Source organism: Diabrotica virgifera, chromosome 9 (assembly GCF_917563875.1).
Source record: "Diabrotica virgifera virgifera chromosome 9, PGI_DIABVI_V3a".
Taxonomy (NCBI): Eukaryota; Metazoa; Arthropoda; class Insecta; order Coleoptera; family Chrysomelidae; genus Diabrotica; species Diabrotica virgifera.
In genome coordinates, this window is record NC_065451.1 from 68,372,712 (window position 1) to 68,392,703 (window position 19,992).

Below are 19,992 nucleotides of genomic sequence, written 5' to 3' on the forward strand. Positions count from 1 at the left end.
TGAGTGAAGCAAAAGGTCAGTCAACTTATGTGAAAGATATTTTTTTATGTTCAGAAACTAAAATTTTGAGTAAAAAGCGTAGGAATTAAAATTCCAATATTTCAAAAAGTAAATAGGAAGTATAGCTAATCTTGCGAATACATAATTTGGTTTTGTTTATTTTGTTGTACCAAAGTCATCGGGAACAAACCGATAAATTGTTTTTTTTTAACTAGAATAAATTTAAATGGTAGAAATTTCATTCGGACATCTGTGTCCACGCAGGTTTTAGATTTAATAGATTTTTAGAGTATCGATTTTGATAAATAAAAGACAATTCTGTATGTTTATTTTATATTTTGCTTTATTTCTTTTCCCTATTTTATCCCGATTAGGATCAACTAAGAGATACTGAACCCACGAGAGAAGATAAGTATAACGTAAGATAATTTAGACATTTTCTTGATATTATAAAAAGGCACCCTGAGATTTTTTATTCATTTTTTATGTATGATTTGCGACAATAAAATAATTAATCAAACATATATATATATATATATATATATATATATATATATATATATATATATATATATATATATATATATATAAGTAGTGGGGTTCCTACGGTCTCCTCCGCATCCCACATTTCGCCCGCCATCGTTTTCTATCCACCCATTCGTTTTCGTCAATAGCTCTATCTGCCATAGACTGTTCTGTGCCTTTCTTCCATGTTTCTGTAGGCCTTCCTCTTCTTCTTCTATTTATGGGTGTGTAATTTAATGCTCTTTTTGGCCATCTTTCCTCTGACATCCTCATAACATGGCCATACCATAGCAATTTCTTTGTTTCTATATGGTCAACCGTGGAATATAAACTATTTGTCCGTCGTCTTATTTCCTCATTTGGTACATGTTCTAATCTAGATACTCTGCATGCTCTACGTAAGTAATCCATTTCCGCTACTTCTATATTTTTCCTTTCCTTTCCTGTGAGTTGCCAACACTCTGCTCCATAAGTTATAATAGGTTCTACAATTGTTCTGTAAATTGTTAACTTTGTGTTCAGCTTCACCTTGTTAGACCATAGTAGACCATTTAAAATACGAGTTGCTTTCCTTCCTTGCTGTATCCTATGCTGTATGTCTCTTTTTGTAGTTCCTTCTTCTGATATTATGCTTCCTAAATATCTATATTCCTTACATTTTCTTATATTTCTTAACTCTAATTCCGGATCTTCGGTTTCCTTTCCTATTCTCAAATATTCCGTTTTCTCCATGTTCATACATAGGCCCCATTTTTCTTATTCGATCTGTAACTTTCTTAGCATATAATCCATATCATGTTCATCGTTGGCAAGAATTACTTGGTCATCAGCAAAAAACAAAGTTGTTAAGCAGTTTTCTTCAATCATTATTCCCATCCCAGCAACTGTTTTCCTCCATTGCTCCAGAGCTTTCTGGATGTATATTTTAAACAGTGTTGGCGATAAGCAGCACCCTTGCCTTAAACCTTTTGTAACAGGGAATGGTTTCGACATAGATTTTCCCTGCTTAATACAGCTTTTCGGATTTTGATACATATTTTGAATTGCTCGCACATATGCTTCGCTTATGCCTATCGTGGTCAAAATGTCAAAGAGTTTCTTTAAAGGTACCGTGTCGTAGGCTTTTTCCAGATCAATAAATGTTAGGTGAGTAGACAGATTCCTTGCTCTTCTTTTCTCTATTATTTGTTGCATCACGAATATGTTATCTGCGCACGATCTACCGGCGCGAAAACCACTCTGTTCTTCCATGTCCTGAATTTCTAATTCCACCCTTTTCTTTAATACTCGGCCATACAACCTCCCCATTGCACTGGTTATACTTATACCTCTGTAGTTTTTGCACAACGTTTTGTCTCCTTTTTTGTAAATCGAGCTAATGTATGCACAATTCCAGTCTTCTGGTATTTTTTCTCCCTGCAACATGCATTTGTTGAAGAGTTCCGTCATTATTTCGTGCAGTATGTCTGGTCCATATTTTATCAGTTCGATGGGGATATTTCCAGGTACTGATGCTTTCCCATTTTTTGATTCTAATAAGGCTTCTTTTATTTCTTCTGTAGTTATTCTTCTAACTTGTTCATTTACATTCGTCTGCATCTCCATTTGATTTACCTCAAATTCGGGTCTAGACTAGACCCGAATTAATCAAATAAATAATAATTAATATAAAATTAATAAGAAGCAGATGATAACAACATGGCGAGCCAACGTAGGACATTAAAGTATCTCTGGTTGTGAATTTGAAGGGAATAGGAAACGGAAAAACAGATGAAGAAAAATTTATTTGCCCGTCGGAAAAAGTTGATATATTTAAAATTTTTGAAATATTTGTTTGACTTAATTTTTTTATCTAGGTACAGTTTTTACATATTTATTTTATTTTTGATTGATTTGAATTTTGAAACATTTAAAAATTTGTGGGATAAATTGATTATATTTGGGGAGAGAAAAATTTTCGTCTCGACAGCATACAAGGTATTTTCGGATTTCATATTAGGCGGGGATAAATTTTAAATACATGTCGATAACAACCAGAAGCAAAAGCAAAGAAAACAAAAAACAAGAAGAACATTTGGAACAAGAAGAACATATAGAACAAGAAGACATTTGTGAAACAACAATCATGGCATCAGAACAACAGGAATTATCAGGAATAGATAAAGTAATACAACTGATGCAACTCCAGTTACAAAAATGGGACGAAATATTAAATAAAAGGGATAAAAATCAGGAAGAAACATCAAAGAAGATGGATAAAATGCAAGAAAATCAGGAAGAAACAAAACGAGCGATGAAGGAAACACAACAAAAAATGGATAACAATCAACAGGAAACAAAACAAGCAAAAGAAAAAGAACAGGACATTATGGAAATGGACAAGGAACATGAGAAACGGAAAAAGGATAATTTTGACAAAAAACAAACGGTGGAAATGAATTTGGCAATGAAGCAAGGACAGAGAAGATAGAGGAGAAAGCAACAGAAGATAAATAAAAACAATGAAGCCTGGGATTCCTCGAAAAAAGAGATGAGCCCAGAAGAAGAAAAAGAAGAAAAAAAAGTGACAAAGGAAATTGACGATTGGAATTCCTCGAAAAAAGAGATGAGTCCAGAAGAAGAAAAAGAAGAAAGAAGATTGATAAAAGAAAATGAAGATTGGGATTCCTCGAAAAAAGAGATGAGCCCAGAAGAAGAAAAAGAAGAAAGAAGATTGACAAAAGAAAATGAAGCTTGGGATTCCTCAAAAGAAGAGATGAGCCCAGAAAAAGAAAAGGAAGAAAAAAGATTGACACAGGAAAATGAAGCTTGGGATTCCTCAAAAGATGAGATGAGCCCAGAAGAAGAAGAGATCAGAATAGAAAAAGAAGGCGAAAGAGATGCCTTTGAAACTGTGTTATTTGAAGAAGAAGTAAACAGGGGAGAAGCCAGAATTGAAAAAAAGTGGTATTTGCACAGCAGTCGCGATGAGATATATATTTATTTACGAAAATGTAGGCGGAGGAGAACCTGAACTTCGTTTTGTGCAACATCCCTTAATCGAACTAGAAGTTGATATTTCAAAAGAGGACAAAGAGGAAGAACAAACTCCAGAAAACGTGGACTATGAAGACGATGTAGAATATTTGAGAAGTTTAGACCCTAAAGAATGGAAGTCACAAGATCATTACAAAGTCCTATAGGTATTCCAAATATAAGATACAAAGCAACAGATGACATTATCAAAACTGCCTACAGGAAGAAAGTCTTAAAGCAACATCCTGACAAACGTAAAGCGCTAGGGGAAGAAATCAAAACAGATGATGACTATTTTACCTGTATAACAATGGTTTATGAAACTCTAGGAAATATAAGTAGGAGAAGAGCGTACGATTCTGTTGATCCACAATTCGACAATGATCTACCTTGTACTAGTGATATAAAAAAAGACTTTTATAAAGCGTTTACGTATTATTTTGACTTAAACTCCCGATGGTCTGAAAAAACACGGGTGCCCAAATTAGGAACTGAAAATTCGACAAAGGAAGAGGTGGAACACTTTTATTCGTTTTGGTATGATTTTAAATCATGGAGGGAATATTCCTATGAAGACGAAGAGGATAAAGATAAATGTCAAGATCGTGATGAGAGAAGGTATGTGGATAAGTTAAACAAAGCTGAGAGATTAAGAAAGAAAAAAGAAGAAATAAAATTGATATGTGGAGAAGAAAAGGAGAAGGAACTGCGTGTAATATTGAGGGAATGTGAAAATTTAATAAATGAAGAAAACAGAGTAGCCAAAAAGTATGAAAATTCATTTGAGACTAAAGACTTAGGAAATTTTCGATCGAAAACTTACCATATCCCATCTAAGTACAGACACTGGGAAAAAGAAAGCCATTGTTTTTCAGGTGGGACTAGCGATGTGAAATTACGTGTAATTTCAGAAATTGTAAGTTACACGTGTAAAATTACCCAAAAATTACAAACCAGATGTAATTTATGTAACTTATGTAATTTATGTTCATTGTATTAAAAAATCAATTGTTTGCATTCATATTGAATATAATAAACACAAAGTAACTACATACTTATGAAATAAAGAAAAGTGGATAAGAAATACATACAAATAATAAAGAAATGAAAACATAGGTTCTTTAGTTTTGTTTTAAGCGGCTTTTATAAATCACAACTTCCTTTTTCGCAGACAACTGGAGACCTTCTTGTTATAAAACGTCGAAGTTTCAATTGTTTGCTCTTCCAATGAGCCTTGTGTAATTTTTTTTATCTCCGGCAAATCCAGAACTGCATCCTGAAATTAAATAGGAAAGTGTAAACATAGAGAGTAAAAATAATGGGTTTATAATATAATATATACAGATCTAACTACCTTGTTTTCGGCATCTGAAGTATCCTTCTCGACTTCCGTTTTTTTTTGGGGTTGTTCTGTGCCTTTACCCTGAAATTGATAATTTTGGAATATAAACAATAAATATGTATGTGTTTACACTAATTTACCGATTTCATTAAGACGTTTTCTAAAATGTTCACTTTGCTTTGTCTCAAAATGCGTGCTGGTCTCTGTTCCCTAGTTTCCATTCTTTGATCAATTTCATCATCGGTCATTGCAAAGTCAGCAAAATTAAAATCATCGTCGGAATTTCCATTTCCTGTTGTATTTGAATGCCATGATGATATTGTCTGAAAACATAAGATTTATAATTTTTTATTCGAAAACGGTGGAATGCATTGGAAAATCGGAAAAGAAGCAAACTGCATATATCACATGCACATATCACATATCTAAAAAATGCCTAAATTTAAAATTACCTCGTCTAATTCTTCCTCTTCGGAAATATGGTTTTCAATTACTTCTATCTCCTTCTGTAAGTTTCTACCTTCTATCGAAACGTTGTTCTGTACAGTCTCTTCTATAGGATATTGACTTTGTATGTGATGTTGTCGTGAACGTTTCAGCAATTTTGAATTATATTGTATATAATTTAAATTTGCTGCCCTTTGAGTTGTTAGGCGATTTCTTCTCTTCGTATGAATGCTGCTCTGGGAGCTAAAGCTTCTCTCTGTTGCCGCAGAAGTGCACGGCATTGTCAATATCCTGACTGCAACTTTGGAGAGGCATGAATGTCCACAAAATCCTTTCCACCATGTAACCAAAGAGACATTATCGAGTATGTTCCATAAAAATGTTTCGCCAAAAAAGTCTGTTTTAGCTAAATAGTTTCCTAAATCCTCAGTAATCTTTGACACTCCTTCATCACCAATCTCTATCGTGGTCGTGGTTGACATAGTAGTAATGTATTTCATCGCTTCAATCCTTTCGGCTGATGATAAATTTGCACCAACAGACCGAGGGTTTAGTAAGTCTGCGGCAAAATGGATCGGTTGAAGGGCGTATTCCTTCCTTGATATAAATTTATCCATCGCTTCTGTTTTTTCGCAATCCGTTAGTTTCACGCATTCTAAATGAGTAGATATGTTACTACCGATTTTCGCGAAAGTTTCACAAACCAAATGAATTGACGAAGAATCTCCTTCAAGACGTGTTATTGCTTCAGTAATTGGCTTAAGCAATTCAACAAGAGCGCTAGAATTTATCCAGAATCCTTCATCAAGTAAATTTGCTTTTGCGCTGCGTATTCTATCTTGAATTGTTTTATCTGGAGATATTGCTAGACGTTGTAGGACGGACTTGCATTTAGTCAGATCTTGAAGACATTTTACATGTGAACCCCATCTTGTTTTTACAGGTAGGCTAAGAGACACTCCACACTTCATCTCATTTCTTATTTCTGTGAATTGAGCTCTCAGTACTTGACACTGGTTAATAGTTTTAACGATATGTATAATATGTGACAAATGTGTCTCTATTGAAGATAATTTCAAAATATCGCTGCACAATAAATGTAATGTGTGCGCTAAACAGCCGTATGATACAAGATGGGGATACATCTCTTCACATTGTCTCACAGCCTTCCTCATATTCTTTGCGTTATCAGTCACAATAGCGAAAAATTTTTTAGGTCCATACTCCTCCAGAACTTCAACCATTAATTTTGTTATATATTCTGCGGTATGCTTCTCTGCTTTTGTTAGTACTGATTTGACAAATAACGGTTCGGGTGTTGTAACAATGAAATTAATTACACTTTCATTTCGCAAGTTGGACCAACCATCGCATTGCAATGATAAATTGTCAGCTTGCTTAATTTTATCATTAACTTGAACTTCAACTCGCTCGTACTCTTCGGTCAGGAGACGATTTGATAACATATATCTCGATGGTAAGGTGTATGAAGGTCTAATTTTTTTAAAAAACAATTTCCAATCTTCATTCTCGGTAATTGAATGTGGTGCTGAACTGGTGTAAATAGCTCTAGCAAGCAAAATATTCAATTCGTTATTTTGTTCGTGTGTCATTCGATCACAAAATGATTGTATTCTGTTGATTTTTGTGCAAACAGGTGTTTCCACATGAATGTTATCAGAAGCAGATGTTGATGCTGTGGAAACCGTTGATGATGTACAAGCAGCATCAGTGTTATCGTTATCCAATTTTGCCGATGTGATCTTTTTCATGGATGTTTCAAATGGAAATTTAGAGTGATTCCCCTTTGACTTTGGAGTTAAAATATTGAATTTAAGTTTTATCATATGCGGCACATAAGTGCATTGTTGAAGATGAGATTTCATTCTTGTAGCATTTTTTGCATGTACACTCTTGCAAAATTTACACCTCACATTTATGGTCTTTTGATTAGAAGAACCCGCAGGTAACACTTCAAAATAAAGCCAGATATCTGTCTTACGTTTCACCATGTTTTATGACCTAAAAAAAATATTCAGGTAGACTTAAACATTAAGAAGGGAAAAAACATTATTTTTCAAAGTATTTGATGGGCACGAGGGCATAAAAAATTGTTAGGCATCCTTAAATAGAAGAAAGATTAAAATTGAATCTGTGTAACAATTTAATGAAATTCGAATAAGCAGAATACTGGATCGGACAACTACATTATTTTGCCCTCAACGTTATCAAAATTTTTTATTTAGTAAGTTATGTCAGTGTAATTCAATTACACATGCTACATGCACAAGTACCCCGTTGCTCCTATCATTCTTATAGTTATTGTACAGTAAACTAATCTAAAAAATCGAATAAAACTTGGTAAACCGAATTCAGAATTAAGTACTGTAGCCACATATAAAATGACGCGCGTTAGATTTAACGTACAGTCGATATGCGATAGGCCCGCCCCTGTGTTTCCCAATCTAAGGTTGCTATGGACATCACCGGCACGTGTTTTGCTGTTTGTAGAAATAATATATTTCTTACCTTATAGTTTCTGTGCTTCCTTATAAATAAATGTAAAGTAACCAACGCTGCGTGAATGAATAGAGAAAGAACAGTCGAAAACTAACTTATACATACACATTACACATACAATAACAGAAATGTAAACATAACCTGCCTGACTCAGACTAAGGAACGACTAACGAGCGACGAGCGTAATAGCACCCACTGGTTCGCGCGCGCCGGCACCGGCGCACCGCACTTACGACAATTGCGCGCGCATAAGTTGCCATAATATATGTAATTTTACCAGTAATTACATAAATTACGGTAATTTATGTAAATTTATCATAAGTTACGTTAAATTTCATAAATTACGTAAATTCCAAAAATTACATAAATTACATTAAGTTACGGGTATCATGTAATATTACCGTAAGTTACGTGTAATTTATGTAACGTAAGTTATGTAATTTTACAACTCACATCACTAGGTGGGACTCAATGTTTTGACACAATAGAAAAGTGTTGTTGTCGAGAGAAAATCATTTTTTTGTTGCACTTATTTATACTGATTTTATCTCAAAACAAGGCGGGGATGTTATTGTGTTTTCAATTTATCAATCAAAGGCAAAATGAAAATTAAATTAAAATTTTTTTAAATAACGAGGGCACATAAATTTAATACACCCTGTATATTGATCTGTAAATATTTATTAGAATTTAGTTTGGATGTAAGTAGATTTCTCTTTTAATGAGCTTTCCGATGAACCATTAAAGACTCTTGTGAATAATTAAAGTGAAAAGGACGATGTATTTAGTTTTAAAATGGAAAAGATTGTTTATTACGGGAACTATAGCATCTACAGGTAGAGATAATTATCAATTTCTAGAAAAATGGTTTAAAAGAAAGTTTGGAATTTTAATATCTTTGTTTCAACCAGAGTAGCTTTAATTGTGAGTTATTCTAGTACTAAAAGGTACTCTTAGTTTAAGTCTATAGGACACACCATTTTCTAGAAAAATCGATTTGAAAATTTTTCGTTCCTTGAATTAAAAAAAAAAGATTAAAAAAAAAACTATTTAGAAAGATGAAAACTGGTACATTTATTTATATTCCGGAGATTAATCGATTTCATTAATGACGAATTTCTAGTACCGATCATAGGCGTCCGTTTTGGGTAGGTCAACAGTTATTTTATAGCATACCTTTATTGTCTTTAATTTTTAAGTATTTTTGACACGAGATTATTCAATTATGAGATATTCGAGTACTAAAAGTTACTCTTGCCTTAAGTTGGTAAAATACATCAGTTTTTTTTTTAAATTTTTTAACTTTTTTTTTCAAATTCCTAAAACTAAAAACTTTCAAATAGATTTTTCTAGAAAACGGTGTACCCTATCAACTTAAAGTAAGAGTACCTTTTAGTACTATAATGCCTCACAATTTAATAATCCAGTATCAAAAATGCTTAAAAGTTGAAGACAAAAAAGTTATGCAATAAAATAACCGTTGCCCTACCCAAAACGTACGCCTATGACCGGTACTAGAAATTCGCAATGGATGGAATCGATTCATTTCAGGAAAGTAAATAAATATACCAATTTTCGTTTTTCTAAATAGAAGCGTTCTGGAGGTATTTAAGAAAAACTAATTACATGGCGCCATCTTCAAAGAGCTCTAGCTCCCTTAGGAAGCATTTTCGGACTAGGTGAATTGGGTTAAATTGTCATAAAATTATTTGAGGAATCCCCTGTCTTCGTTTGTCGGTAGAGTTTCTGGACACCCTGTATATATATATACAGGGTGCGCCAAACCTCTGGTCTTCTTTGATTACGGCTAAACTATGAGATATACAAAAAAATGTTTATTACAAAACTAATGTGTATCAAAGAGATCTATAATTTAAAATTATTTTCAGTTATACAGGGTGAGTCAGAACGACGGTATGAACCAAAGTTGTATTTTTTTAAATGGAACACCCTGTATATTAAATCATTTTTGAATATATTATTTAAAAATATGAAAAATTTGTATAAGGTTTTATAGGCCTAAAGTTAATAATTTTCGAAATATTTACATTTTTATTGAGAAAAATGGTAATATTTATAGGGTTGTGGATTATGTTTCCAAGGAAATAAAAATTTAGGTGATAGATCAAAGTTTTTAAAATATAGTTTTATTTTTAAATAATTTAATATTTTTTACTTTTAGCCATAAAATATACAGTGTGATCACTATTTGCAAATACAAAATTTTCTCATTTTTTTTAAATCCGACACCCTGTATATTAGTTTTGCGTTTTGTAGTAAATATTACAACCTTTCTTTTGGTATAAGGTTGTATGTACCTAGCATGTTTCGTTTTGTAGATATTTTAAAAAAACTATAGATTTTACGTTTTTGCGGATTTTTTATTTAAAAATTTTTTTGCAAAAAAAATAATTATAATCTGGTTTTAGAAACATACACTAAAATATAAAATATGAAAATAAAAACGTAATTAAAGATTAAAATAAATCTTATGCTAGTACATTTCAATTGAATTTAATAACTTTAAATTATTTTACAAAAAATATTTTACCATATTAATGAATACATAAATTAGTTACTAAATTAAATAAACAACTAAATTTTAAATCAATCGTAGTAATTCTTCTACCGAAACTTTCCTGTACCAAATTAATTGTTAGTTATATTGTATTTACGAGTAAGATCAGTTAATAACTTTTTAATTTACCTACGTCTTGAGAACGTATAAAGTATGCTTTGAAACAAATGAACGTTATGGAAGTATATTAAGAAGTAAATAGTATCTATGTACCTACTCGTCTCACAATAGCTGGTAATAATTTCTAATGGTTTCGCCCAAAACAAATGTCATATCCAAAAAAATTTCGGTTAAAAAATTGAAATTTAAAATATAAAAAATTGTTACAAAAATTTCAACTACAAAAGTATTACCAGTTTTTGTGACACCAGTAAATACTATTTATATTAATAAATAATTTGGCTGATACATTTAACATTCATTTGTTTCAAAGCATACTTTATAATAATTTTTATATTCTCAAGATGTATGTAAGTAAAAAAAGATAAATTAAAAGTTTAACTAAATACAATTTAACTAACAATTAATTTGGTACAGGAAAGTTGCTGTAGTAGAAAAATTACTACGGTTGATTTAAAATTTGGTTGTTTATTTAATTTAGTAACTAATTTTTGCATTCATTAATGTGGTAAAATATTTTTTGTAAAATAATTTAAAGTTATTAAATTCAATTGAATTGTACTAGCATACGATATATTTTAATCTTTAATTACGTTTTTATTTTCATATTTTATATTTTAGTGTATGTTTCTAAAACCAGATTATTATTATTTTTTTTGCAAAAAAATTTTTAAATAAAAAATCCGCAAAAACGTAAAATCTATAGTTTTTTTAAAATATCTACAAAACGAAACATGCTAGGTACATACAACCTTATACCAAAAGAAAGGTTGTAATATTTACTACAAAACGCAAAACTAATATACAGGGTGTCGCATTTAAAAAAATGAGAAAATTTTGTATTTGCAAATAGTGATCACACTGTATATTTTATGGCTAAAAGTAAAAAATATTAAATTATTTAAAAATAAAACTATATTTTAAAAACTTTGACCTATCACCTAAATTTTTATTTCTTTAGAAACATAATCCACAACCCTATAAATATTACCATTTTTCTCAATAAAAATGTAAATATTTCGAAAATTATTAACTTTAGGCCTATAAGACCTTATACAAATTTTTCATATTTTTAAATAATATATTCAAAAATGATTTAATATACAGGGTGTTCCATTTAAAAAAATAAAACTTTGGTTCATACCGTCGTTCTGACTCACCCTGTATAATTGAAAATAATTTTAAATTATAGATCTCTTTGATACACATTAGTTTCGTTATAAACATTTTTTTGTATATCTCATAGTTTAGCCGTAATCAAAGAAGACCAGAGGTTTGGCGCACCCTGTATATGTCGAAAACTCAACGCACACGTTGAGTTTTCGACACTTTGCAAACATTTAAATTTTTTTACCACTCTATTTGCTAAGCTAAAGTGAAAAATGCTCAATAATGTCGATGCGAATGTCATCAATGCGATGTTTTGCGTTTCTTTCAATCCGTTTCAACAGAATCCATAAGTTTTTGAATTTCATCTTCGGTTATTATCGTCAAATCAAACTTTATCTTTCTCCAGTTGATATTGCCTGCCATATACAGAAGCAAAATATACAAATACGTGATCAAATGTTGGAAAACAATAGCACAACAACACATAATTATCACAACAAATTGAGACGAAACTTCACCTAAACCGGCAAGGGGTAAGGGGTCCCTCAGGAACCCTTTCTATTTTCGTTTCTAAAGCACACTCAAAATATTTGTTTTATAATACCTACTCTACCAAATATAGTGAAACTCGAAGCTGTAAACCACTCGTAAAAAATGTTTCACTAAATTCAGAGTACTTGCAGTATCAAAATTTTACTTCGAAATTTTTTTTTTTTTTTGAGAGATAGGTTCTATTTGTTCTGCGTTCACCTCAATTGTCGCACAAAACTGAGGCAGAAATGTAATTATACGGCGTAACGAATTTAGAATGCATTTTAAATGTCTCTAGAAGAACTAGAGAAGAAGATTCAAAACAGTTTGCGGCTACATTAATTATTTTACCTGTGGCTTAAATAAATAATAAGCGAAGGGGCCCTCAGGGATCTCTTGCCAGTTAGAGGGTTAAAATAAGATATTGTGTTGTAATTGTCTTTTTACGCGGTTGACTCTACTATTTTATTTATTTATATTTTTAGGCACTAATTTTCATTTAAATAAAGAAAGACTTACTTATATTATTTTATTTACATCGCTTATTTATTTAATAATTACAAATAACACCAACTAACACATCTAATTTATTTACAAACTCAAATTTATGATTTAATTAACTAATCATAATAATTCCGATAACTAATAAATACATTTCAAAACATACGATTCGGATACATTAAATTACGCGACGCGCTTCCATCAATGAATGACTGGCCTGTGCTCGAATCTCGGTTCTATATATACTTCGGCAGCGCTCGCCTCGAACGCCGTGGTTAAGGACTGGCTTTTTCTCGTAACGCCGAGAAGCTTCTGAGATAAATAGGCCGGGTTGTGAGCAGCATTATAAATAATGTCACATTGCCCCCTCCTTAAAAGATGGTTCCTCCTGGAACCTTGTCGGGACTGGAACTGGATGCTGGTATCTGCAACTGGACCCTCTTTTACAACTCCCAGTTGTATAAAAGTGACAGGGAACGGTCTTCGCTCCGCACCAGTAACTATGCGGATTGCAACAGACTAACACCTGGACCTCGGTGTCTTGGAAAATTTCTTCCACCATATTTCGGATAACTCTCCAGTCTAATTGGCTGCATTCTAACTTTGGCATGGCTAACTTTTGCACGTCGGACTCCAACACGTGCTCTCTCAATTGAATTAATGCATCCCATACATCTTGGTAGGTAGGTTGGTCATGGACAGTGTCTTTTGTTACCAGATGGAATAGGTAACGTGATGCATTTTGGAGTTTCAATGCTTTGCCAGGAGCTGGCAGTTGGCATTGAAGTTCTGCAACTCGACCAAACTTCCTTCGGAAGGCGGATGCCAACCCTCGTGCGTCTTTGATACTGGCCGGGATGGTATTGGCGAGCGAATAGTCATCGGGAAGTGCGAGAAGATCTCGCTTTTCTTCACTGGTAACACCATGTCTTGCTTTACCGGTACCTCCGTAGGCACCCATGAACTCTTCAAAGGTAATGTCAGGTATTCCTCGAATTTGGTTGACTTCCACTTCTTCATCTACGTCGTGGTCTCCCTCGTACGGCGCCAACCGGTTATGGTGGACTATCATCGGCTTTCCCCTCGGAATCTTGCTTATTCGGTAGATAACGTCATTGATTTTCTTGACAATGAGGTACGGACCTTCCCAGAACTGCTGCAACTTGGGAGAACAACCTGTTCGCTTCTTTGGATTATAAAGCCAGACTTTGTCGTTCTCCTTGAAACATCCCTTCTCGGCTTGGGTATCGTATCGTTTCTTCATTCGGTCGCTAGCGATCTGAAGATTAGAACGGACCAACTCATGTATATCGTACATTCTTCTTCGTAATTCATTCACGCAATCCTCACCAGCAACATCTTCTCCAGGTCGACATCCAAACTCTAGATCACAGGGTAGACGCATCTCACGTCCAAATAGGAGTTTTGTTGAACCGCCCAGTTGATTCATTAACAGCAGATCTATAGGCCATTGCGAAGAACGGAAGGTACTGGTCCCAGTCTCGTTGATAATTGGACACCATCTTTGTCAAATACTTGCCGACTGTCCTATTCATACGCTCCACCATTCCATCCGATTGCGGGTGATAGGCCGTGGTTATTGTCTTCTTCATGCCTAGTTTATCACAGATTCCTTGAAATAGATCGCTCTCAAAGTTCCTTCCTTGGTCACTATGGATCTCCAGAGGTACTCCAAATCGGCTGATGCAGTCTTTGATTAACACATCTGCAATAGTGGCGGTCTTCTGGTCTGGAATTGCGTAGATCTCCACCCACTTCGTGAAGTAATCCATTACCACCAACATGTATTTGCATCCATTGTCACTTTCTGGAAATGGCCCGGCAATATCCAAAGCTATTCTTTCAAACGGACTTCCAACATTGTACTGTCTCATAGGAGCCTTTCTTTTCCGGTAGGGTCCGTTACTTGTAGCACAGGTAGTACATTTCTTACACCAGTCCTTCACATCGTCGGAACTATTCATCCAATAAAATCGTTCCCGAATTCTCTGAAGGGTCTTCTTTACACCAAAATGCCCTCCTCGAGTTTAGAATCACCAACTATGTTCTCCTCACTGAACCATCATCATTTTCTATTACTCGTTTAAGCAAGCTGTCTTCCAAGATAAATGAGTCCCACTGGGCCCAATACGTCTTAACTACTGAGCCTAGGCTTGATATTTCTTGCCAAGATGGTCGACGATTTTCTTCTTTCCATTTTCGAATCTTCTGTAAAACTGGATCTTTTTCTTGTTCTTCCTTGATCTTGGTAGGCGTCCACTCGTCGTTGACCACTGTTGTTCTTAGTACTGCTGCTTCCTTTGACTCTGTTTTGTTGCAATGGGAACATTCTGCTGGACACGGTCTTTTAGATAGAGAATCAGCGTTCCTGTGGCTAACTCCGGCCTGATGCTCGATCTTGAAATCATATTCTTGAAGTCGTTCAATCCATCTGGCTATCTGACCCTCTGGATTCTTAAACTGCATTAACCATTTAAGGGCGGCATGGTCGGTTCGGATTAGAAACTTCCTTCTGTAGAGGTATTGATAGAAGTGTTCCACTGATTTTACTACTGCTAGAAGTTCTCTTCTCGTGACGCAATAATTTCGTTCAGGTTTTGAAAGCACTTTACTAAAATATCCAAGGACTCGTTCCTGTCCTCCTTGGATCTGCGACAGCACTCCTCCAATTCCCACATTACTTGCATCCGTATCTAAGATGAACTCTCCTTCTGGCAGTGGATACCCTAATATTGGCGCTGTAATTAAATGCCTCTTCAAAGTTTCAAAGGCCGTTTGGCAGTCTCCATCCCAGCAATAATCCCTTGCTTCCTCTGTAAGTCGCGTTAATGGCTTAGCGATATCTGCAAACTTCTTAATGAATCTCCGGTAGTAAGTACATAGTCCCAGAAAACTTCTCACTTGATGTTTATCAGCCGGTTCAGGCCATTCCTTAATGGAATCGATTTTTCCTTCGTCCACAGCCACTCCTTCTTTGCTGACTATATGGCCTAGATAATTGACTTTACTTTGAAATAGCTGGCATTTCTTGGGGTTTAACATTAACTGGGCAGCTTTAAGTCGATTAAAAACGTCTTCTAAATTCTTCAGGTGGTCTTCAAACGTCTTTCCCAAAACGATTATGTCGTCTAAATACACCAGGCACGTCTTCCAAGATAACCCTCTCAACACATTTTCCATAAGCCTCTCAAATGTATAACGCATAATCCAGATCCTGTCGTGAAGGCCGTCTTCTCCTTGTCCACCATTTCTACCTGCCAATATCCAGACTTCAAGTCCAACGTAGAAAACAATTTACTTCCAGCCAATGTCTCCAACGTGTCGTCGACCCGAGGCAGAGGATAACTATCTTTCTTGGTAACATTGTTCAACAAACGATAGTCCACATAGAACCTCGTAGCTCCATCTTTCTTCTTGACCAGGACCACCGGAGAGACCCATGGGCTCGTAGAAGATTCTATCACCCCGTCTTTCTTAATTTCTTGAACAATCCTTTCAGCTTCCTCTCTCTTCGCCTGTGGTAATCGTCGAGCTGTTTGACGAATTGGCCTAGCGGTACCAGTGTCAATTTTGTGTTTGACAACCGTCGTTCTTCCTGTCTTTTCTCCTTTCGGTACGAATATGTCACGATATTACCGAAGGAATTCCCTTAATTTCCTTTTTTCTACTTGGTTTAGTGACTGGCCTGCAACTGCAACCATTTGGTCGAACTTGTCGTTGGAATTATCTGATGTTGTCATCTGACGGATTATGGACGTCACGGGTACACATGTTCCTACTTTTGTCTCCTTCTTGATGGTCACCGGGTAGTCATTGACATTAATCAATCTCACGGGAATTTCTTTAGCAGAAGTAACCAATTCCTTTCCAATTATGATTCCTCGGCCAACCTCCTCGTCGTGGTTCCATGGCTCCATCATAACAGGTGTTCCTTCTTCTACAATTCCCTGTAGCCGCGCTACGATGATCGTTTCACTCCTCGCAGGCACAACTGTATCTTCTCTAATAGCTGCTAGCATAGTGCTGTCATCATGTGGATGAAGAAATACCTCCTCGTTGCCAACTTTGATTACCTTGCTCTTAAAATCCAATTGAAATCCATGCAAATTCAATACGTCCATTCCTAATATAACATCTTCTTCGATGTCTGCAACTATGACAGTATGGACGAACTTTTCTGCTCCAATCCCTAATTGTATCTGGATTTCTCCATGGGTGTTGGCGTTTTCACCTGTGGCAGTCCGCAGTCGCAACCTCGTTGGTAAGAGTTTCTTACGGCTGTTTAAAACTGACGGTCGTATAATGGTCCTGGTCACTCCGGTATCCACCAACAATGTATACTTTTTACCATTTATTTCTCCATCCACATATACACTATATTCACGACATTTCAAAGAAGCTATTAGTATGAGAGGGTCTTTGGAAAAGTTGCGGGTCGAAGCTGCTCCCCTAAGGCCGACCCGTTCTAGTTTTCCTGCTGGTGAGTCTCTTGATTGTTATTGTACCTAGGGTACTTACATGAACTCCGTACGTGTCCCATTTCACCACAGTTCCAGCACCCTATAGTCTTCGTTTTCTTGGATGCCATGTCTTTCATCATATTAACAAGCTGCTCAAGTTTGTCCTCATCCTGTTCCTCTTTCACAGTCCTCACTTTACTGTACCCACCAGAGGCCTGGGTAGCTGATTCGTATTCGAGGGAGGCAGACAAGACATCGACCAGCGTCTTGTGACGAGCTAATCGCAGTGTTCTTTGTATTTCATGATCACGAATGCCATCAATGAATGTTTGAACAGCCAACTTTTCCATCATGTCTTCGGGAGCTGTTGGATATGCATATCGTACCAACCTGGCAATATCGACCTCGTATTCTTGAAGAGCTTCATCTTTCTTTTGTCTTCGATTTTTAAACTGCGACTGATAGACATATTCAGTCTCTTTTTAAGCTGCTCGAAGTCATCGGTCTCCTCTACGGCTATGGTCTGGAGGACATCCAAAGCGTCGCCTCGAAGAGCAATAGTGAGGTTTACAGCTTTTTCTTTTTCGGACCATCCGTTCGCTCTGGCCGCCGATTCGAACTGTTTCATGTAGTTGTTCCATGATGACTTTCCGTCGAAATTTGGCACCTTAACACGAGCATGACCTACACTCCCTTCAACTATCGACCGTGGCTCCAATTTGTATTTGGTTTCATCATCTTTAATATCTGTTAAGATGGGTTCCATCCCTTTGTCTACTTTTTCCGTTTCCTCCATTTTCTTTTCTATTTCCTTGATCTTTTCTTCAAAAGTGGATTTTATGGACGTCATCTTGCTTTCAAGGGATGAAATATCACCCGAAACTTTCTTCTCTAACGATGCAATGTCTGTCGAAACTTTCAAAACATCCGAGGAAACTTGGGAGATTTCACTAGAAACCTTTTTTTCTAACGATGTAATGTCTGTCGAAACTTGGAAGATTTCACTAGAAACTTTGTTCTCTAACGATGTAATGTCTGTCGAATCTTTAGAAACATCGGAGGAAACTTTCGAAACATCCGAGGAAACTTAGGAGATTTCACTAGAAACCTTTTTCTCTAACGATGTGATGTCTGCCGAAATCTCTTTAGAAATTGACGAAATTAAAGCAGTTTGTCTGTCCTCAAACACGTAGGTTTCTGGATCATGACCCTCTTCTTGTAATGCGTTCTTCAGACGAACCACTAGATCAGCCTTTTTCCCCGCTGCGTCGAGCTCACGATTTTCCAGTTCTGTTCTGAGCTCCGTAAGGCGCAGATCAAAAAGTTTCGGCTTATACTGTGAAGACATGGTCACACACTTTATTTATTACGATTTATATTTTATTTATTTTTAAAGATTCCACTTCTGATCACCAATTTGCTGTAATTGTCTTTTTACGCGGTTGACTCTACTATTTTATTTATTTATATTTTTAGACACTAATTTTAATTTAAATAAAGGAAGACTTAAGGCGGCTGCACAATTGCCCGGGAACGGGAACGAGAACGGAAACGGGAACGGGAAAAAAGTTAACCTCTACGTAAATTAATGTTGTAGATGCACAATAACTGAGAACGAGAAGCTGTCCGGTAACAGGAACGGGAAAGTTGACCATGTTTTAACTTTCTCGTTCCCGTTGTATCCCGGAACCAATCAGAAGGCAGTATTAAAAATACTGTCAAATGCCCAATAAAAATTTGTTAGAAGTGTGTGACCAAGTTTTACTGACAATTTTTATACATTTTGCATTAAAAAAAATGACGAACGATTGATTTATTTATTGGAAAAATAATGTCCTCATCCGTATGATGATTGATGTAGATCATAGTACGTACTTATATGGTAATTAGATACATAATAATAATATAAATATTATGCTGACAAACCTTTGTGATTGAACCCATATTGTGTAAATTAGGTCCAAGATCATAAAAAACGAAAATATTAAAAGCTCGTCATAAAATAAATCCATATTTTTAGAGTTAACAGACATTTTCTTTTAATAAAATTAGAAAAAGATCGTCCCACAAAATTTTAGATAGACCACCGACCCGAACTGTTCCGCGTTACGCTATTTTTCGAACTGGCCTAATCTATTCTGTTATATCTATGGAAAAGGTAGCCTTCAAAAGGTTAACCTTCGAAAACGGTGTGAAAAAAGAAGTAGAAGGACGCCCTGTATAAATAATTATATAACTGTTTATATTACTGAATAGAGAATTGAAGAACCTTTTAAATGAGCTAGCACACGATCCCTAATCTCATTTAAAAAAATCATCGATTACTTCATCACGCCCAGATGGATGACGTCACTAGTATATGCCAAAATATCATAACTTAAAAATAAAAATCGACCTGTTTCGGGATTTTCCTTAAAGTCGCCGGTTTGCGAAATAACGAATTTATATTCCTTTCATTCGCACCATACTGTCGGTGGAAAATAGTGTCGCGCACGCTTGATTAGCAATTAAAAAACAAAGGAGTTGAATATTGTATTGCAAAAAACTCTTCGGGATTTCATCAATCGATGTTTAATGAATATCTAAATACCTTGGCAACATTCAAATTTTTAGTTTTTTACATAGTTTTTGAGGGTTAAAAATGGCCGATTTCGCAATTTTTCAATTTTGAATCGCTTATATGTCAAAAAGTATCAACTTTAGAGAAAAGTCACTAAAGAATTTTTCTGTTTGGAATGATCCAAAAAACCTAAAAAAACTTTGTTCCATGCAAAAAAATAATTTTAGGAAAAAAACGTTTAAAAAATTTTTGACCCACTTTT

The 19,992-nt window shown here is 35.0% G+C and overlaps 1 protein-coding gene across 1 annotated transcript; it reads right to left on the minus strand.

The window, feature by feature from the left end:
* Positions 1 to 4,952: 4,952 nt before the first annotated feature.
* Positions 4,953 to 6,103, minus strand: LOC126892206 (uncharacterized). Its single transcript, XM_050661713.1, has 2 exons — positions 5,335 to 6,103; positions 4,953 to 5,205 (listed from the first exon to the last, which is right to left on the minus strand). Exons 1-2 carry the CDS (start codon positions 5,944 to 5,946, stop codon positions 5,014 to 5,016), a joined length of 804 nt encoding a protein of 267 aa, XP_050517670.1. The 5' UTR covers positions 5,947 to 6,103; the 3' UTR covers positions 4,953 to 5,013.
* Positions 6,104 to 19,992: the final 13,889 nt, after the last annotated feature.

Bases quoted from the DNA above. Each gene is read 5' to 3' on its own strand.
- LOC126892206 (XM_050661713.1), bottom strand. From the start codon at position 5,946: ATGGATAAATTTATATCAAGGAAGGAATACGCCCTTCAACCGATCCAT. The intron at 5,206-5,334 runs GTAATTTTAAAT...TTATGTTTTCAG, and splicing joins AAGAGGAAGAATTAGACGAG to ACAATATCATCATGGCATTC.